Source organism: Gallinula chloropus (assembly GCF_964237585.1).
Source record: "Gallinula chloropus genome assembly, chromosome: Z".
NCBI classification, from domain to species: Eukaryota; Metazoa; Chordata; class Aves; order Gruiformes; family Rallidae; genus Gallinula; species Gallinula chloropus.
Genome location: NC_140089.1, coordinates 40438133 through 40460095, shown reverse-complemented (window position 1 = coordinate 40460095; position 21963 = coordinate 40438133). Strand labels below are relative to the sequence as shown.

Here is a 21963-nt window from a genome sequence, read left to right as displayed (position 1 = left end):
CAGATGCAGGTGGCACTGGAACACTGCTGGCCACCTGTGTCTGCCAGCACTGCTGGAGGGCTACACGTTCCCTTGGGTCAGAGGCTAACCTTGCAGCACACTACAGCGCTGCGTCCATGTGCCACATTAAATCAGTTGTGTGTGTCGCTGCCTGTAGCTAGTCCTGACCAGGATGTCGGTGAGCTTTTTGGTAAGGGGTGCCTTGCCTTTCCTTTCAGAACTTGAGGTGGGGGTTGGGAGGGGATGAAATTATGAGTTTTGGGGTTTTTTTTCTTCTTACGTCCTCACTCCACACCTACGGAAAGCTCAAGGCAGCAACGTGGCAGCACAGGTTGAAGCACCATTAGCTCGAGCAGGAGCTGCCTGGCCTGAGCTCCAGTCTGAGCTCCAAAGGCCCTGAGCCACAGGACACTTGCAAAGAGCTAGAGCGTGCTGGTAGGGGGATGCTCCACCCCACCCCCTCAAGTGTGTGTGTCCCTGTCCCTGCAGCAGCAGCAGAAGGAACAGCTGTGAAAATGCCTCGGAAGCTGGACCTTTGAAGCTGGTTCACACACCGCTCAACTCATGGATTGCATCCTGTGCCACAGCATTACTGTCATCACCAACCAGACTGGTTTACATGACCAGCCCTTGACTCCAATGATTCAAAACAACATTATTTTTTTTTATTCCTTTTTTATTTGGACAATATATATATACATATGTACAAAAACCATCTATGCCTACTTTTTTTTTTTCCTTTTCTTTTTTTTACAATTTTATGTGATTTACAAAACAGGACAGCAAAATAACTTATAAAGGATACGAATACTGTACAAAAATAAAACTGATTAAACTGTTGGAAGTTGGTATTTTACAGCATTACAGATCACTAGTCTGTAAAACAGCATTTTGAAGTATGTGTCCAGTCTGGTGTATGCTGGGCTAGGTCCATCTGCAAACTGAAAACAGATCTGTAATACAGGTCATGAAAAAACATTCAGAAAAGAAGGATGTTGCATCGCTATACCTTTTAAAGCCATGACTTCTCTATCTATAGTAATGGGCTTTCTTAACCAAGGAGAAGAGCTGTCCTAACTTCATCACTATTAAGCATTTCCCGAATAGCACAGCAAGTACATACAGTATTAGAGAAGCTGATTTTCTTTTCTAGCATCTGCAACACTCTTTGAACCTTAACTTCAAGATGCAAAGAACCCACCCGCAGTTTGTTGTATGTGTTAAGAGACACTGTTTGCTTTTACCAAAAGAAAAACTTCAAAAGACACGAACGAAACATTAACACGAAATCTCAAAACTTTATTATTATCCCCAATATATTCTGTTAGTGGTTAATGAATCACATTAATCCCGTCTGTCCAATGCTGAAATACAGCATGCGCTAGAGCAAATGGGTTACCATTTAGGAAGGTTTTTTTCAGAAACAGGATCTTGCCACATGCAATGAGAACACACAACTGTACGTCCCATGGTCCAAAAGTACCCCCTGGCCTGTTAAGAGTCTTTCAGAGTTCACAGGTACAATGACATCTCTTTAACTCTGCATTCTACCCCAAATTCGCAAGGTGGAAACCATGAATCTGGCCATTAACTTCCACGTGTCGGTTAATCCCGGTAGCTAAGTGACCAAAACATCTACGTACTGATTTAGGAGCTGCTTATCAGCTGTGGCTTCCCGTTGTGGTTGAGAGGATGTGAGGGTTTTCTTGTGTTTCACAGGATCAGGCCTTAATTCTCCAACTGCTGTTATCTGTCCTACAAAATCCTTAACAATCCACGTTGCAGGACGGACCCCAAAGTCTGGGTGGTCTTTACAGAGGTGATTGAAGATGAATATGCACCTTGGAACCTCACTGGGCTACACCTGGCCCTGACCCCACTCAACAAGGCAGCATTAACAGTACTGGTAAGCAGAACACTTTTTTTCTTTTCTTTTTTTTTGGTATTTCTAGATCAGCAGAAATACCAAGGCTACCTGTTTTTATTAGGAAGAACCTACGTCACTAGGACTCAATTTGGACACCAGAAATTAAAGTTTGGTTTCTAAAATAAATGTTTCAAAAAGCTGAAACGGAGGTAGAAAGTGTGCTTGGTTTCCTGATGTCTTCACTGAAGAAAACACATCCCTTTTTACTCCACAGACTGCTCAATATCCCTAATGCCTTAAAAGCAGTTCTCTTCACATAGACGGAATTTATCATGAACTACACAGGTAAAAACACTATAGGCAAACTGATTTCTAATGCTGAAAACCTTATACAACTGTAGAAGAAAACACTCTACTCTCTGAGTTCATATTTTTTTTTTGTCTGTTTGTTTCTAGGAAGCAAGCTTTTTATCAGGTAAAACAATAAGATACTGTAATTGCAGGTGCACTAACAAGACTTCTTATGTACAGAATTTTACAAGATGACCTAAATTCATCTGCAGGGAAACACTTCGGGTTTCGGCGTGATCGCTCACGAGATGAATTTGGTCCTAAGTCTCTATCGTAGGGCTGCACCTCCCCTTCCTCTTCTGGAGGAAGGGGTAAAAACCGGACAGGAGAAGAATGTTTCTGGAAAGAGTAACGTGTAAACAGAATCCTCCTCCCTCTATGCAGCTGGGGAGGGGAAGAAGAAAGAAAGAAAGAAAAAAAAAAAAAAAGAAAAATTAGGGGTAAGTAACCTCATACAGTTCGTGCTTTTAGCATAAAAAAAGATTAAATGCTCAGCTAATGGCCACAACTTAAGTTTTTCATCAGTGATCTCTGCTCCTCTTAAAGAGCAAAGCACAGCTCTAAGATAAAATACCACCTCTATCAGTATTTGATGTGCCACGCGTGACACGGGCGTGACACGGGTACGGCCGAAGGTACCAGGAGAAGGCTGTGTCGTTCAGCAGCGATGCGACACACCTTCTGTGCTCTATTGCCAATCAGCTGATGGTGCTCCCCCATACTCTACAGAAACAGCACTCAGGAGGCATGGGAGCCCTTCCCAAGCACTCCTCACAGCAACTTCTGCTGTTCCCATTAGCAGAGTACTCTTAAGGAAAGGTCTACTCTCTCCATAAGCACATGCAACTCCGGTAGGACTAGGCAGGAGTTAGGCAAGGGTATGAAGAGAATAAATCTTTAAGGCAAGTGTAGGAAGAGAAAAAACCTTTAAAAAAGCAGCAGTTTATAAAGATGGTAGCTGCTGTTATGCATCCATTCAAACAAAACACAGCAGAATAAAGCACTGTTAGTGGCATTTCTATAGTACAGTACTGTATTTATTGACAAATGAGAATTATAAGATCAATTGAGAGACGTATGCTTCTGCTCCCACGCTGCCACCACATTATCTAGGCTGCCTTGTATTTTTCCAGGTAAGTGAATAACAGAGCTAAATACATGTACGGTCAGAAAAACGACTGAGCTGTTTGTGGGGGTTTTTTGCTTTAAGTATCTGCTTGAATTATACATGTTTTTACTGGAAAAGTGCAGCTTATATTCAAAAGTATAGTTAATACAAAGAAAAATTAAAAAGACCCGTTTACTTTAATGGGCCTTCTTGAGTATAAATTCATCTTATCTCAGTATATCAATCAGACTCTATTAGTAACATATGTAATGTTTCTCTTAACAGTCTCTTTAAATGCAGGATCGTTCTGAGACAGAAGTAAACCCACGTCTACAATGTGCTATGGAGTTTTTATCTGAGAGTTATTTATGTGACTCAGAAAGTGGTTTTACTCAACAAACTCTAAATACAAGCAGCATTACACTGTTCAACAAAACATGTTCATGACACAGCAATCACAAAGACCTTGGAGTCACGCTACTGTGGTGGCACAGGCCGGACCATCCAGTCAGACATATGTACACCAGCGTATCAGAGGAGGTGGTCGTCTCCTCTGCTGGCTATCTATCCCCTTCCTCCTCTCACCCTGCAGTCCACTTGCTCCAGACTGCTGTTCCCAGCGAAGGGTGGGGGAGGTGGGAGCAGGGCTCGGAGTACTTGTTTTGTTTTGATGTTGGCTACATGTGCTTTCGGATGGCGAGCGTGACCAGCACTGCAGCAGGATGCTCGTGCTCCGGTGCTGCTGCCCGCATCCTCGCCGCGGCTCACCTGCCCCTGGCTCCCCTCCCCGGGCCAGCCCTGCCTTCACAAGGAACTGCCGGAGCTGGACTTTTTGGATCTCTTGATCATGCTGGGGTGAAACTCAGTGTGGCGGCGGGCGTGCTTTGTCAGGTGGTCGCTCCGCATGAACCGCTTCTCGCAGAGGGGGCACCGGAACTGTTTCTCGCCGGTGTGGGTTCGGTAGTGCCGGGTGAGCTCGTCGGAGCGGGAGAACTTCTTAAGGCAGTCAGGCCATGTGCAGGGGAACGGTCGCTCACCTGTGGGGAGGAAAGGATGACAAAAGATTTAATGGGGGGGGTGAGGGGGGCGTGGGTAAGGCAGACCAGCACATACCAGCTTTGCTGAGGAGCTGGGAAACACGCTGCTGAGGGGGAAAAGCTGCTTTTGTTTCCTGCCACGGTGCCAGCGTCTGTGGAGCTGTTGATGACTCGCTTCATCAGGTTTCAGTCTCACCTCTAGCAGAAGCCAAAAACCCCTCCAACCGCATGAAACTCGCACTCCGGTGCAGAACCTTACATGACCCCAAAGACTGTCAAAACAACAGATGAGCTCTGCCTGTGCCCGTACGTTTTTCATGTCGTGCTCGCTACGGCAGTTTGGGAAAGCAGCGCCAGTATTATTCCTCTGACACTTCCATTCTGCTGAAAAAAAACCCCATGTGTAACCACCAGAAAAGAAGCCAAAAAAAATCTTGTCCTTAGGACAAGTCATTCCAGCCTGGGGAGAACTGATCGGGGAGAGGGGTGCAGCCTTCGGGGCTGCAAACACACAGAGCAAAACCACCACGATCGCAGAGGTAAGTGCCATACCCCCCTCTCGTCCCTTCCCCCCAGAAATCTGGGCTGCTCCCTCACACTCTCAGCTGAGAGGACAGGAGAACTACTGAATTATTCACAGCTCTCTACCGGTGTAAATGTTTGCTACAACAGTGAAGAACCGAACTGAGCCAAATGTCTGAACCTAAACCACACCTTTGCTTTTGAAAGGAAGGGGGTAAGGACCGAACAGCACTTGCTGTGACCTTCCTGGAGCCCCACATCCCTGCAGTTCACCTCTGCGGGTTGTGCAGGCTTTGCATACCACCCCCCCAACCCCGCCCCCCCACCCCACCCCCCTCAGCTGCCTCCTGACTGGCAAGGCTGACTCTAGGCTATGGCACAGACAGAAATCAAAGGTATTTTAAGTTCACACAAAAGCTTCCAGTCACAGACATCATGCACTGCTGAAGTTCCGTGCCTTAATTCCCTTTCTTCAGAGTCTCCTGAAGGGAATATAAATGACAGCAATGTGACAGCTTTTTATAGTCAACCATGAAATAGAAAAACTATCCCAGGAGTTTTCCGACTTGCCAGGGTTGGAAAGAAACTCAAGAACTCCAGTGTTTCTTGGTACTGTGAAGTTTGGCACAACAGGTGAGCTCACTTTACATTTTTGGATCACCAAAAAAAGGGGATGTTGACAAGAAACTGTGCCCATAGAGTCCTCCCCGGACCAACAGCAGCAACGAAAGCCTAAAGGCTCAAAGGCCCCAGGACATCCAGCAGTGGAAGGCTTCGCAGAGTTGTGGGGAGGAGAAAGGGGGCTGGGGGGAATGACTGATGGCATCCAAAAGGCCGAGGATGAGGAGGGACCAGGTAAGTGGAGATGTAGAAGGGACCCAAGGGAGCCAAGGCAGCCTGGTGCCCAAGCCTCGGGCAGGCACGGCTGCCAGCCCTCCTGACCCAGAGCCTTTTTTTTTTAGCAAGCAGGTTTCTTGGCTCCCTGCTGTACCCTTTTAGGCATGGTTGGAAGCCCTTCCAAACAGCCACCGCCTTGGCAAACGAAATTAATTAGAGTGGTATGTGGGTGCACACGTGCATGGAGGCCGCGACCGCGGCAAGGCGGCCGAGCTGCCCCGGCAGCGGCACGGCGGCGGCCTGCGGGTACCCACCGTCCCCCCCCGGCTCTGCCCTGCCCGGCGCCTGCCCCTGGCACGCGTTCCGCTTGTGCTGCTCTTTTGCCATTGATCTCACGGTTTCTGTGACAGCTCTTGGAAGCAGGCGGCAGTGGGAGGTGCAGAGCAGCTTTCTGGTTCCCCCTCCCCCCCCCGGAACGTGGGAGAAGCGCTATACATCTCACATGTGTGGGGGCCTCCAGTGTCACGTACTGAGACCCCAGGGCAGTGGGAGCAGCTCAGGCACCCAATCCCCACCCCCAAACGCCACGTTTCCAACCATCTACCTCAGGACAACTCTTCAGCCTGCCAAGGCTGGATAACAAGGATCACAGTCTTTGGGGTGCAGCATCTGCCTTTTAGGCATGGTATGATCGAACCTGGGTGCCTAGAAGCAGCATTTGAACGGTTCCTACGCAGCCCTCAAGAAACTCAGCTTCTGCCCTTGCCCTTCCCAGAATTGCAGATGAGAAGGCAAAATGGAGCCTGGTTACTGGAATTTCACTCTCAGCCCAGAAGGCCAGTTGCATCCTGGGCTGCATCAAAAGGAGTGTGTCCAGCAGATGTAGAGAGGTGATTCTGCCCCTCTGGTCTGGTAAGACCCCAACTCAAGTACTGTATCCAGCTCTGGAGCCCTCAACACAAGGACATGGACCTCTTGGAGCAGTACCAGAGGAGGGCCACAAGGATGACTGGAGGGCTGGAGCACCTCTCTTAGGAAGACAGGCTGAGAGAGTTGGGCTTGTTCAGTCTGAAGAAGAGAAGGCTCTGGGAAGACCTCTCTGCAGCCTTCCAGTACCTGAAGGGACCTACAGGAAAGCTGGAGAGGGCATGTACAAAGGCATGTTGCAACAGGATGAGGGGCAACGGTTTTAGACTACAGCAGAGTAGGTTTAGATAAGACATTAGGAAGAAGTTCTTCACTATCAGGGTGGCGAGACATGGGAACCAGTTGCCCAGAAAAGGTGGTGGAGGCCCCGTCCTTGCAGACATTCAAGGTCAGGCTTGATGAAGCTCTGAGCAACCTGATCTAGTGAAGATGTCCCTGCTTACTGCAGGGGGGTTGGACTAGATGATCTTTAAAGGTCCCTTCCAACCTTACACATTCTGTGATTTCATGATTCCCTCTGAAACTTGATATGAGCAGCATGACCTCCACCATCACTACCCCACACACCCATTTCACACGCCAGGACAAAGCAGTTTTAGGTTATGCAGCGTGATGACAAAGCTGTGAGGAGGAGCAGGGCTCACTCAGGATCTCTTGTGTACATTTGATACTGCACCCTTCAGGAAACCAGCCCTGAGCTCAGCTGGGGGAGCACCAAAGGCCGCAGGGAGCACGCCATGGTTGGAGGCAGGCCCTGCTACCCAGGGGAGAGCCGCTGTGCACCAGGATGGGGAGCAGAGATCGCTGCTGGAGACAGGCGGTCACACTCCCGCAGGTGCAGGAGCTACGACCGGCACCCACCGCCCACCCCTGAGCCCCCAAGTGCAGCGAGGAGAACGGCTCCAGCACCACCTCGGCAATGCAAGCCCGCAGAGGCTGTCACAGCCACTTTGGAAGTGTGTGTGTGAAAGTAGGCCAGGCATAATCCCCGGCACCAGGACGAATTAAACTCCAGACTTCTCAGAGCAGAGAGACAAGGGGGAGGGAGGCTCTTCCAGGCCCTCGGGGGTTGTCTCTGAGCCTGAAGATCTGCTGCTCCCCTCGGTGACAGAGCCGTAAGGGATGACACCAGCGCAGCGGGGTGGTACTGCAGTGGCAGACTTGGGTGCAGAGCAGGGCTGGTGTGCGCATCCAGGAGGCTTTTCAGGCAAGGTAGAGGTGTGGTTGTGATGTGTGATGACTGTCCACTCAGAGAAGACAGGTTGCTGTATTTACTGGTTGCATTTGAGATGCCCTGTGTTTGTAGAAGAGTCCACAGAGCAAAGAGGTCATGCAACTCCCAGGCAGCTGGGGCGGTGGGGGGGCAGCGGTCCGCAGAGCTGCAATGCAAGCTAGTGCTGCCCCTGCCTGGAGATACAGACTTGTGCACTGCCACCCAGTCAAGAAATAGCTTTTTCAGATGATTCTTTCCCCCTTTTTGGAGTAGCACTGCTTAAAGCTTGAAACAAGCAGGAGGACCCATCAGAACGGGGTGCTATTGTGCACAGCTTCCTTTGGTGGCAGTGTGCTACTTAGGATTTCAGATATTCCTTGGATGGGATTTCCACCAAGAGATGGAGGAACAGCCAATGGCGTATCACAATACCTTAAGGCCATGTGTGATAGAATCTGAACACAAAAAATAAAAGATGCAAATAATCTTATAAAAAAAAATAATTAAAAGATATCCAGGGCAGCTTACAGAAGCAGCTAGTGAAATAAAACTGATTTACAGGTTATAGGAGCAGATGCATCTGTAAGACTCCCATTTCTTGTCCTGCATACTCACCAGGAATGCAGTGGGAGACAGTTTACATTGAGCAGAACCTAATGAAGGATCTTCCCAGGTCTTCTCTGAAACCTAAAGAAATCCTGCTCATGCAGCCCTGGCTTGCTTTAAATCCTTTATAAAGGCATTTGCCGATCCTTTCTATCTTTGTTCTCTTGCTTCTCCTGACCTTTTCTCCCTGTTTCTTCTCCACATGCACTACCACACATGGTTAGTTTCTTCTTTCTCTGCAGGTCTGAATTCTGTATCCAAGCTGTTTTGCATGACCCGAGAAAGGTCCACTGCACTGTATTCCATTTCCATTATATTCTGGACAGAGGGCAATTCGTTTAGCTTTCTTGCCCTGCCCTGGGAGGCAGCAGATTTTTGCACATTGCAGTTTTGTGCAAGGAAGGGTCTCAGGAAAAAAATAAAGAGTGGTTGTTAGCAGACTCGTTAGCTTCACAGGTATCCTGATTCACTACCTGCCTTCCCAGTACAAAATGCTGCTTTAGATGTGGATGACTGAGGCTAGGAGCTACAGCTCATGGTGACTTTAACTAAGATGAATTTATTTGGACAAACAAGGTGTGGGAAAATAAGAGAATGCTGGCAAGGAAGATTGTAAACACACTCAAGTGACTTGCAGCTGGGGTACTGAAAAGCACATATATCATACTAATCGCTGTTTAGCCTTGAGAGTTGGACAAGTAGAACATCTGCGTTTAGGCAGCACAGGCCTGTGATAGACTTACAGGCACACTATCAAACGTGCTTCAGATTCCTGTTCTGCTGTGGGAAAGATCAAAGCAGAGCAGCACACTACGCCTGCATGAATCCCTGACATGCAGGTGCAGAGAGCAGCGGTTCTGGTGATGTTCTAGCAAGGTCTGAGCTGCCCAGTGCCTGCAAGGCCACCTGTCTGCCTCTGCCCGTGGCCTGCTGCAGGGATCCCCCAGCTCACGAGATACGGAAAATAAATTTACTCTTTGCATGTCATTTGTGGTTTTCTGGTTGTTCCTGGGTCCTGCCTGTGTCAGCTCACACACACAAGAGAGAGAGAAGTTCTGGGAGGTTTGTTTTGTTTTGGGTGGGGCAGGGTGACGGTTTGAAAAAGCTGAAGACAAAGCTGATGGTGACAGACTTGGGCAACTCTCCTGGCCTGTAACAGGACGTGCACTAAGACCATATGAGAGTTACTAGAATTGTTTGAGTGCTGGCTTTACAGAAGACATTCAGAGGGGGTGGTGTGGACAAGAGTCTGTCCCGAGACAAACGGCTTGCTAAGCTCACGCCATCTTCCTTGCAGACAGAAGTGAGGATGGACACAGCCATGAGTCCTGAATCTGGCACCAGTACCCAGTTTGCTGTCAAGTAAGGACGCTGCTTCACACATTAACTAGAAACTGAGGCCGCAGACTGTAGCTGCGGATGCGTGAGTGGACACCTAATTAGACACCCTTGACTGACCTGTGTTATTAGAGATGAGATCACCGAGCACATGGCAGAACAGCACTGCCTGGTATTCATGGCAGCAACTATTTTAAGTAACAAAACCAAAGAGTTTTGATTTCTGTGATGTGGTGTCTGTGCACGACTCTCACCCTCAGCCCCGCAGCCGGCACAGCATGGCTCATACCAGTACCACCAGTACCTCATGCAGCGGGGGCATCCGGCCTGCCTGTGGCACCTGCCCCAAAGCCCCTGGCCTGGCCCAGCTGCGGGGAGGCCGACCAGAGACCTGGAGCGCCAGATGGGAAAGGAAGAGAAGGGAAAGCACCCAAATATGGAAAGCCCGAACAGTGAAACCTCTTGCCACCAAGCAAGAGCAAAACTGCTTAGCAGAGCAGGACTGGTGTAATCAGCTCTGCGTGGTTCAAGGGACAGAATCTAATCCCCACTTTCATCTTCCAAGATCCTCCTGTACCTCTGTGGCTGCTGATTCTCAAAATTTCCGAAGAAGACTTGGTACCCTCGGTCCTGAACCACAGTCCTTCACTTGGGAGATGACAGCGACAAACATCTTGTTCCTTTTCCCCACCCTGTGGTCTCACCCAACCACCGCTCTCACGTGTTTCAGTGTTTCCTGAATTACAACCAGTTCTGTGGGTGGATGTCAAGAACATGGTCCAGCCTACTGCAAAAGGAAGGGGGGTGGGGGAGTGGGGAGGCAGGCTTTTTCTTGCCACAGAACTGCTGCTGTCTCGGATCTCTACCGCTTTTATCCCCCTGGTTCACTGCTTGCCCCCCACACCCTGGAAGGAGCGGTTTCCTGTGGGACACCGGATTTTGACCAAGTATCCACATGCAAGATCGTCTGGCGAAGACGGACCTCACCGACATCTGTGCATCTACATCTGGGCAGAGACACCAAAGAAAGGCCTTTCAAACAGCCTTTTTGCCTCTTTTGAGATCTTCCAAAATCAGATCATTAAAACACATGGCAACCACAAGGTACAGATGCTAGCACAAAACAGCACAGCGTGACACTGGTGGTGAGGACACTAGGCATCGCGTGCCTAAAACAAGGGTTTCTGCAACACCTAAACCACGGGCATCCTGCCTGGCTACTGATCAGAGGCTGCCTACAGGCCAGGCAGCAGGTGGATGGGTTGCAGCAAGGGGTTTATTCCGCCAGCATCAGTACTGAAATTCACAGGACAATTCAGGTGTGAAAATGCTGCCTTCAGCAAGTATTTAGACTGCTCTGACATCTTCAAAACCACCAGCCAACAGCTGTTTGCACATGCAGGTGTCTGAGTCCCTCTGAAAAGACCAGATGCAAGTCACCTGATAAAACCCACCACCACTGAGCTGCTGGGAGCCTGAACACCAGCAAGACTCAGTCTGGCTGTTACCCTCATCTGACACAGCACTGGGGGTGAGGGACATCCTTACAGCTTCTTTGCCAGATCACAGCCCTCCCTGCCTGCCTTTGGGGCTTCCTCTGAGGAACTGTGCCTCCTTTTACATGTATCAGTCAGGGAAGCTACCAGGGAGAGGTGAGGCCTCCCCAGATGCTCACCAGAGAGTTAAACCTGCGCTCTCGTAGTTGCCTCTTCTCCTTTCCCCTCTTATCTCCATTTCAACTTCCTTCATTCTGCAGTAGCACTCAAATATTAACCAAGCAACAGAGAGAAGGATGAATACCCACCCAGGGAGGTGCTTAGGGCACTCACCTGGGTCTGAGGAGCACTGGGGTGAGACTGCTGTCCTGTCGGAATGGCTGAATGCTCCACAGGCGGGAACAGCTTTGACAGGCGAAGGAGGAACACAACTTTACATGCACTCAGATAATCTAATCTAATCTATGACTTTATTAACCCAGAATTTCAACAGACTCTTTGCTCAAGTTTAAGGTATTTATAGAGTGCTCTCATGCTAGTCAGCCATCGTTACTTAAACGGTGAGCTACGCTACTGCACATACACACTACCTGAAGTGTGCTTCGGCACCACTACCGCAGACTCCAGCCCTGCCACCTTAGCTCAGCCCCTGCCTGCTCCTCCAGCTGCAGGTGCGGGGGCTGCGTGAGGCCCTGAGCGACAGCAGGGCCGCAGAGGACCGGGAGCGATGGTTCCCTGCGGGGATCCCAGCTGGGGCTGCGGGGCACCCCAATTCCCCAGAGCAGGGGTACACCCACCACATGGTTTTCAAAGCACAGCGATGTGCAGCAACTCCGAAAAGCTGCACCTTCAACACACCCACCCTGGAGCGGGGCGGTCCCTCTCAGCAGCGATGCCGGCTCATTCCTCCTGTCCCACGTGCGCACTGCTTCACACCGACTTCAGACACAAGCCTTCCTGGAGCCCCTTCCCACCGCCACACCTACACCTGCCTAACGTTTTTTTCTTTTTCAGCAGGTAAAAAAAGCAGACACAACTGGGAGCCAGGCAACACAGAACTTAATCTTGAGGATTTCTGCCTACATTACTCAGCTGGCAGGGCTTCCAGTGAGCATGGCTGTGCTTCTTTGAGACCTGGAAACATGCCCATCAGAGCTCCAGCAATTTGTACATTTGCATTAACTCCTGAAAACGGGCATTTCAGATGGAGATCTGAATTCAGCGAAGCATGTCCTCTGGGCTCCCCTTTCTCCTTTCCACTCTCACTCTAAAGGATTTGGCAAAGTGACTTTTCACGAGCTGGATAAGAGAGTGGCTTAAAATGCTAAATTTCAGATTATGGTTCCATAAAATACAACCCCCCCAAGCGAGCAGAGGACTGTCAGAGTATAAGCATCTGCCACTAGTCTGTCAAGCTAGTGGTAACACAGAACACAAATGACAAAGCAGCACAGCCAAAACCAAGCTGATAGGGGGGCTGGATTGATGCCGTGAGATCTACATTGCAGCACTAGGCAGCTGCAGTGTTTACCTGTCTACCAGAACTGCTTCACTGCAGACAGCAGACCCATAGGACCCATGCCTCTGCCTATACAGCCCTGATAAAAAACACCAGTGGGAGCCAAATGCCAGGAGAGCTCAAGGGTGCATCAGTTGCCCAACGTAGCAAAACTCTTGGTATTGTTTGGAACCAGCCTAGAACATGATGCAGTTGGCTAAAAAGCCTGGGTCAGCTGAGTCTCTTGCTTCCCCCTGACCTCTGCTTTGCTTCCAGGGCTCAGGTCTTGTGCACACCCTGATGTGCCTGAGCCTTCTTCTACCTTCTGATGGGAGCATCTGCAAGACTTGGTCACACCATCTCAATGCTTTGGACTCCCCGACACACCACTCAATCCTTCCTGCCATCACCAAGCTTCAGACTTTACGCCTAAGTGTGCTCCCATTACACCATCCCATAAGGGATGGGGAAACCTAAGGTACGGTCATGCTGGGGAGCTATCCTTCCACCTGCTGTCCAGTTTTTTGCCTGTGAGCCATCAGGGATAATACCATCTTTTGTCTCCTACAGCAAGTGCCACGCACCTCAGAGATGCTACTGCGAACAGCTTGTACAGAAGAGCCTTGCCCACAATGCTCCTCCTGCTCGAGACACCAGAGCCTTAATCATGAATTCCAAGTTACTTCTGGATGGTAGAGAAGGACAGAGGAGGCAATAATTCATTTTTGGTGATATTCTTGTCCTTGTAGCCCCAGGCTTTTGCAAATTAATATGTTTTGAATGTTGGTGCACATATGTGACAGAATGAAGCTGTTCCTGATTGTACTGCAGAAGTGCCAGGGGCCTGGTGGGGAATGAGACAACTATCTCCCAAGGAAGGAGCAGAGTTCAGGCTTTCCTGGCTTCCTCCTACAAATCCTGCTCTGCCGAGTCACACAGTGAGACTGGCAGCACAAGCGATGCTTCTGTTTGCACAGGTAGGACATCCAGTGCCATCCACTCCCCTTCTCCCATTAGGATCAATGCAGAAGGCAGTTTCTGATGGCCAGCTAATTTGTATCCTCTGGAAGTTGAACTAGAGTCATCATCAAAGGCCCAAACTCCAAGCAAACAGTTACATGGATATTTTTAGTTTCTCAAATACAGAAAGCCTTTGAGCCAACTGATTTGAAGACTTCTTAATCAGATATAAACCTCTAACCTCCGAGAATTGAGTCCTTTAGTCGTCTACATTTATTTGGTTATTTCATTTCCTCCTCTGCATTAGCTTACCAAACACGATCAGGTGAGTGCTTAGATTCCCACCACTGCACAGCACAGAGCAGTGCCCAGAGCTTTCCACCTTGCTTGGTCAGCATCTGTGAGGACGCTATAAGAAAGCTCATGAGTGTGAAAATCCTAAAGCCATTTTCCAAGATGGAAAGACTGGGATTATGTATTAAAAATTGAAGACCAGGAAGCTTCTACTGTTGACTGTGTACCTACTTTCTCTAAGCAAGAAATCCAGTTGGTGTCCTAACAAAAAAATGGAGGGTAGATGAAAGCAATTCAAGTGGCTTAGACAGGCGAGAGAAATTATTTGGGGGGAAAGAGGAAAAAAAAAAAAAAGACAAGACAATGGTACTAAATAGGGAGCATTAATGCTCTGCAGTATACAGTTATGAATAACTCCAGAGGTCCCATTGAATCCCACTGTTGCTAAGGAATTGTTCTGCCATCTATAAAAATACTTAACATCAGCGGTATCGTTCAGCATTTCAGTTAGCTACAATTAACTGTTCACATTAGGAAGCTCTGAAAGTTCATTGCTGCTGGGTGCCTGTAGTGGTTTTAATCACACACAGAACCACTGTGATGGTCTGTCGGCACATCTGAGTCAAACACCTCAGACTTGAGCTGAGGCCACCCACTTGCGAGCAGCACAAGCTAAGCCTCACACCACTTCAGGAGGTATTTATTGCACCGCTGCTGCTTACAACCCACATGGCTTGCTGTACAGTGCGTTAATTCACATGCCATCGCCCAGAACGCGATCCCAGGCGATGTCTATTTTGGTTCTCCTATTGGGGTGGATATCTGAGCACGGGGTAGTAAGTGGAAATGATGCTAACACGTTTTCTTTGTCGCCTTCGAGCCAACATTTTGCAAGGCATCAGTTACTTTTGGCCACCAAAAGAGCATCAGAGCTGCAGTCTTTGAGAGGGTAGCACAACAGTCCTTGGCACTGGTCCCGAGGTGACTACAGGGTCACCACTGACCATCCTCTTTGCCGGCTCACGGAGACAGTCTTAAACGTCTAACCGCAGAGCTCACTGCTAAGCCACATCCCGTAATCCTCCTCCCTCTCCCCGATCTCTCCAGCTAAGCACCCGGCACATCTGACAGCAGGGCACAGGTAGGCGACCCGCAGCAGGCCGTCTCCTCTGCAGTGCACGTACACCTAGGTGCAGGGGCAAGCCAGGTGCAAGGGAAGTTTATCTGGAGCTCAGATGTGGCCATGCCCTACCCAGGCTGCGTTAAGCGCTACAGCAGTGCCTCACAGGATGTTCCTCGGGTGATAAACTCATTTTGTGCCTCACCACTCGCCACCATCAAGGTCCAGAAGAGAGCCACCATCTACAGAACCCACGGGAGGAATGTGAAACCAGCACCAGCGGCGTTTGTCTCCCTTCCACACCCCTACACAGCCCTTCAATTCAGAAGGGGTTTTGAGCAGCCTTGCACAGCGCTCTGCGACCCCGATCGCGATTCAGGCACGTGAAGGGTTTTGTTCAGCCACTTGCACTGGAAGGCTTCAAAAAACCCCAAAAACCCACCAAAAAACATAAAACCCCACCCACCCCCCCACTCCACCCCCCCCCCCCCCCCAAACGTCGAAGCGTGCAGTTGCTGTCCCCTCGGCGTTTTGGCAGAGCCGGAGGAAGTACGAATTGCTGCAGCGTTTTTTTATCCCTGGGTTTCCATGTTGCCACACCCTCTGGGCGAGGGCCGGGGTCCGGGCGCAGGCGGGCTGGTGAACGAAGGAGCCCTGTGTGGCACACGCCAAAGCTGGGTCGCGATAACCGCGATACGGCGACCCACGGCCGGTCAGGGCAAGAGGCCGGCCGGCCGGTACCCACCCCCCTCCCCCCCCCCCCCATAACCCCACGGACGGGCGCCCTGATCTCGGCCGGAGGAGCCGCGCCGGGGCAGCACCGCTGCCGTTCGGAGGGTAACCGGCTCCCCGCCGGTGGGTCTGCTCCCCCGGGAGCCCGCGGGGCTGACACGGGTTTCCAGGCGATGCGCTTCCCCAGCCTGCCCCTCCATCCCGCGGGGCCCTCGGCCGGCTGGAAGGGGGTGTGCCAACGACAGCCGGAGGCGCGGCTCACCGCGGCGCAAGGGAGACGCCGCCGCCGCCCCTTCCCGCGGCGGCAGCACCGCACCCCCTGCTCCGGCACCACGGCCGCGGGGCGTCCGGCTCCCCTGCCCTGCCCTGCCGCAGAGCGAAAGCTGGGAGGCAGCTGGACAAGCGCCGGCCGCGCAGCGCGGGGAGCGGAGCGGAGCCCCCTTTCCGACGGCGGGAGCGGCGGCGGGGCGCGGGCAGCGCACACGCGTCCGCAGCGCGGCGGGGGCTGTCCTGGCCCCGGCTCCTCCGGGGAATACGTGCCAAATTCTGCGCCCGCTGCCAGCGCCCGCCCGCCCTCACCGGCGGAAAACCCGATTCCCGCCGCCCCGGTGATCTCCTCGCCGACGCCCCGAGCGGGCTCGGCGTCCCCGGGCGCAGCCGGCGCCGCGACCGCCAGCAACAAGGGTGCCGGGTGCCGCGGCTCCGGCCCGGAGAGCCTGGCCCGGCCGCCGCTCGCCGAACCGCCCTGGCCACGCGAAGTTTGTTCCGCACCCCGGCGCCCCGCAGCTGTCGCCCTCCCGGCGCTGCCCGCGGGGGGACGGGCGGGCTCCCGGCCGGGGCAGGCAGGCGGCAGGCAGGGCGCGGCGGGAGGCGCTGCCGCAGCCCCACCCGGGGCAGCCGCCCGCTCCCGCCAGACCCGGGCGCCGGTCAGGCACCACGGCGGAGACGGACGGGAGAAAAGGGGCTGGGGGGGTGTGGGACACGACACACGACACGGCACGATACGACACGGAACACACGACCGGCGTGGTGGGGAGGAGGGGGAGGGAAGGGGAAAAAGAAGGGGGGAAAAACGCGACCCCGGAGCGGAAAGGCGAGGCAGCGGGGGCGCGCGGGGACGCCGCGCGCGCCGCCGGCCGGGTTCATCTGAGGACAAGCAGCCGCTCGCTCGCTCGCTCCCTCCCCCTCCCCTCCCCTCCCTCCCTCCCGCCGCCGCCGCTGACCTGTGTGCACCCGGTAGTGCGCCTTGAGGTGGGAGGACTTGCCGTAGACCTTGCCGCAGCCGCTGTAGGGGCACTTGTGCCGCTTCTCGGCCGCCAGCTTCCCCTTGGAGGCGGCTCCGGCGGCGCGCAGGCGGGGGGGCGGCCCCGGTGGCGGGCTGCGGGGCGGGCTGGAGCCCGGCTCGGTGGCCGCGTCGCTGTCGGAGCCCGCGTCCTCGTCGGGGCTCTCCACGCTGTCGCTGCAGACGGAGGGGGCGGGCAGCGGACGGTACTTGTTCAGCTCCAGCAGGCTCTTGGCGATGGCCAGCAGGGCGCAGTAGTCCTTCCAGGCGTCGCGGGGGTCGCGCAGATCCCGGGCCGCTTCCCCCTCGCCCGGCACCTTCAGCCGCGCCGCCTCGGGCACGGCGGAGCGGTTGGAAATAGAGACCAGGCACTGCGCCGCCACGAAGTCCACGTAGGCGACGGCCGACATGGTGCGGCCGCGCCCCGACGACGAGTGGCTCCGGGTGCCTTCAGTACGCGCCCGCCGGCCCGGCCGCGCCGCCGCCAGCCATGGCCCGCCCGCGGCGCGGAGGTCTCTGCGGCGCGGGGAAAAGCGGCGCGGAGGGGGGAAGGGGGAAAATAAATAGCGGGGCGCCGGGCAGGTCCCTCACCGCCGCCCCCCGGGGGCGGCGCCCGCCGCCCGCACGGCCGGCCCGGGTCCGGCGCGGGGGCCGGGGGAGAGGAGACCGCCCGCCGCGCCGCCCGCCCCGCGCCCCCCGCGCCGCGCACCGCCCGCGTGCTCCTGCCCGCGGACGGCCGCGCCGAGTCCCATCACGTCAGGTTCGGAGCCCCCTCCCGCCCCCCCGATTGGTCAGCGGGCAGGGCCGGCCGGCTCTGTTTACCTTCTCCCCCCGCCACTCACAGCGCCCCTTTTCTAGGGGAGGTGTGTCCGCCGGGCGGCCGCCCCGCCAATCCCCGCGCTCCCTCCCCAGGCCGCGTGCTACTCCGGGCGCCCCGCCGCGCCCGCTTAAAAGGGCGACGCCGAGGACGCGGGGCGGGGGCGCCGCGGCTCCCTCCTCCCCGCCGGCGCCGCGCCGCCGGCCAGGTCCGCTCCCCGGCGCAGTCGCCGGCGCCCCCGTCCGCGGGTCCGAGCGGGTCGCGGGCAGCCCGGGGCGGCGGGGGCACCCGGCGCCGAGGGGGTTAAGTGCCTCCCTGGAAGCCCTACGGTCCCAGCAACCGGCCGGCCAATGGAAAGTGAGCCGGCTGATGTCACTGGCAAGGCCTCCGCCAATCAGCGTGAGGTTCGGAAAGGTGCGCAACACTTGTAAACCCGGCGGGCGCCCGCAGCCCGCCCGGCCCCGCCCACCGCCCCGCGGGGAGCGGCTGGGCAGCGCGCGCGCCCCCGCCCTGGGTGCGGGGCTGGGGCTGGGGCGGGTTGGGGGAAACGTTGGACCCGCGAAGCTGCCCCTGCCCCTCCCGCCCGCGCGTTTCTGCCTGACCGAGGCACGAACCGCAACCGGAGCCCCCCTGCCCGCGGGACAGAGCTCTCGGACCGGCCTCGGGCCCGGGGTCCCCGGGCCGTGCGGGGGGCGGGAGGCCCGGCTGCCCTGTGAAGCCCGATGCCCTACGCCATCCGCCCCCGAGACGCGCGGTTCGCTGGGACTGGGGGAGCGCAGTGGGCAGGGAGAGACCCTTCAGGGGCGTCGTGGGGGTGTCCCCCTGAGAGCGCCGCTGCCCTTCGTTGGGCGTGCAGCCGCCCTGAGCTCGCAGCTCACCCGCGGGGTGCGCACCGCAGTGGGAAAAGGCAGCAGGAGAGCTGGGGTCCGCTGCCGTGCCGCCACAGCGGGTGGTGGGCGAGCGGAGGTGAGGCTGCGAAAGGCGCTTCCCACTGCCCATCCCCACAGAACCGGGCAAACCTGGCATCCCTGCCCAAATACCCACCCCCAAGTCTCGTGCGCCGCAAAGGCTGGCCGGCCTGCGCGCTACAGCAGGAGGCCAGAAAGCTCCTGTCTGGGTCAAGCGCTGCTCAAGAGCATGGAAAGAAGTTGCCGTCATCCACCTGCATGGCAGCGGGGCTGAGGCGTGGGCAGTGTGCCCGCCTGTATCTCCTGCTGGTTTGCAGGTGTCAGGGAAAGAGCCTGAGCATACACAGGCACGGGTATAGCATCAGTCAGAGTAAACCCACGTCGCCCCAGAAGTTGTAATCCAGCTGTGGCAGCGCTGCTGTCGGGGGGTTGGAGGAGTCTGGCAAGCCACAAGACAGCAAGATGGAGCCACGACAGCACCAGGGCCCGAACTGAACCTTGCTCTCCTCACCCTTCCCTGTGAAACCAGGCAGGGCCCAAATGCTGTGCAGGGGCTCTACAGGCCACTGTAAATCTCTTCAACTGAGTATGGAAATGCTGAGGAAGTGGCTGCAGAAACGAGGTGGCGTGGCTCCCTTCCTGCAGGAAGTTAAGAGGAGTTGGTGTCAGCCATTTTGTGGGCTGGTGTGCTACATCTCTCGGTATGACCTCGGGCGACAGTAATCCTTTGTCGTGGGTAACTGGCATGAGGCTGAAATAATTTTGCATGTCACAGCTGGGGAAAAAAGGAAACAAACCACAAACAAAACAAAAGAACTAGAGGCTACACCCGGAACTGAATCCTCTGTAGAGTGATGAAGATCAAATGGAAAGCATGAACAGAGCAATTTACCTGAGAAGACATCCCGTCACGGGATGAATGGCACATTTGCCCCGTTCCCAGAGCACTTTTCCCAGCTGGTCTGGCATCCCTTGACCTTTGGTGCTTTCAAGGCAGAAAGCAGAATAAGGGACCATGATCTCTGAGCCTGATGGGAAGGAGGAGCAGAAGGGATTTTTGTTCTTCTTCCGTTTAGTACTTGCAGCTACAACCTTCGCTTTCCTTCAGAGGGGCAGGAGCGTTTTACATGGGAAGCTACACATGCGCTCACACTCACACGCACAGCTCATTATTCTGGATATCTGGGACGTAGCTTCAAGTTGCCCCCTTCATCGGCTCCTTTCACAGCACTTTGAGAGCTTATTTGGCTGGCACTGTCTGAAAGTTCCTTCTAGAAGAGGTCATCATCCACCTTCCGGTGACACAGGCCACTTTCCCAGAGGAGGACTTGCCTAATCTGAGTCTGAGCATCATGATATGCTTGGCTATGTGCTTCTTACATTAACTTACGCAGTTCAGAGAGGGAAGCACGAATAACCAATCAAATGAGTGCTCAACCTTTTTTTGTTTGGTAGCTTGTTCTGCTTTAAGATAACTCTTGGAACAGGCCAAGGCCTGGAGTTCAAATTCAATCTGCTGTTTATGACTCCAGACCAGCTCCTCATGGGCAGATGTTTGCTCCCTGCGTAGTCCCCAGGTACAGAATTTTGCACACCCATCTGCTCCATCCCAGGAGCAGGGACTGTGCCGGTGTCAGGGTCATCAGCGGCTGTTTCTGAGGCCCCTGCTTGTTCTCTGAGCTGGAGGATAGGTGTGCAGACAGGAGCTGTTACTGGGCAAGGGGGCACAGGCAAGGAAGACACTGACACCACCACCCCCCCCACTCCTCCCCGCGGTGAGGAAGGCATGGGTGGGGCTCAGATCACAGCCGGAGGCTCCGGCTTGAAGGAGAAGTAGCGAAGAAGGAAACGAGAAGTGAGATTCAGCTGCCTGCGGAGATGGGGAGGGCAAACAAGCCTGCATGTTTGTGTTAGTGAAAGGGAAGGCCATCCTTCCTGCGGCTTTCCTTACTAGGGAGATGCGCACAGGTTCTGGGGTCAGGCCAGGGAGTGGGGGGAGCTTCGGAGGAAAAACAGCTATTTATTACCTTTGGGGCTTTCAAAAATGCCTTCTGTTTTCAGAATCAGAAGTTTTCAGGGTGAAAAAAAACATGCCAGCTCTCCTCTGTGCCCACCCCCTTCCCCCACAAATAAGCTCTTGCGCCCTGGCCCTGTGTTTGAGGTTAACCTAAAACACCACACCCTTTTCTGGGAGGATGAGGAACATCACGCACGCGCCTGGGAGGCACCCTTGAAGAGACCAGCAACCTGTGGGAGCCCTCAAGTTCTTCTGTTCCTCTTTGTGTAAATGTCCTTCAGTGCCACTGTGACCGAGAAGACTTCCTTCTGAGGAGCAAGTGGGCATGTAAAGACCTGCAGGAACCAGCTGTTCTGCTTCAAACCTTGCTCATTTGCTCTCCCTGGGCTCTTCTACAGCGTGCATAAGTTTCCTACCTGGCCACATCACCCTGACAAGACGAAATAAAGAAATCCATCCTGCTTCTTCATTAATGTCTGGCTAATATTTTGAAGGCCAGGGGCCCCAAGCATTATTCCAGCTTCTGCTTTGACTTTTTTTCATTCTCCAGGGCCCCTGGAGCTACTACGTGGCATATGCTCCATGCGCTTTGACAAGACGCTGAGGACTGATCGGCGGTTAGGAATGGCTGAAATTACATGCCAAGATAAATGGCCTGCTTGCTGACCCGTGTTCTCAAAGCCGGCGACTGTGCTGAAAACTCGTTATGTGATTGATATTCTGGCCACGTGACAGAATGGTTAATCCAGCAGACATGTAGGTACCCACACGTGAAGCGTTGTACACGTACGTGGCATCTTCCGTAGCGGCCCGTGTGTGTGTTGCCAGGGAAAGGCGGCAGCCTCTCCCGTCAGGCAGCAGCAGCTGCCCACTGCGAAGCCTGGTGCGGCAGGAAGGAAGTGTTCTAATGTTCTGAAGAAATGCATCTCAGCCACTGAACATGCAGAGCGGACAACAAGTTGCTTTATGAAGCCAAGTGAAGTAGCAGAAGCCTTCACGTTTGTCTTCTGTGGATCAGAAAGGGAAAATAAGA

General features: G+C 53.9%; 1 protein-coding gene across 1 annotated transcript; it reads right to left on the bottom strand.

Annotated features, from left to right (window-relative positions):
* Positions 1-325: 325 nt before the first annotated feature.
* On the bottom strand, positions 326-17671 carry KLF9 (KLF transcription factor 9). Its single transcript, XM_084278668.1, has 2 exons — positions 17130-17671; positions 326-4363 (listed from the first exon to the last, which is right to left on the bottom strand). The coding sequence occupies exons 1-2, from the start codon at positions 17596-17598 to the stop codon at positions 4131-4133; spliced, it is 702 nt and encodes a 233-aa protein (XP_084134794.1). The 5' UTR covers positions 17599-17671; the 3' UTR covers positions 326-4130.
* Between the last annotated feature and the right edge of the window lie 4292 nt (positions 17672-21963).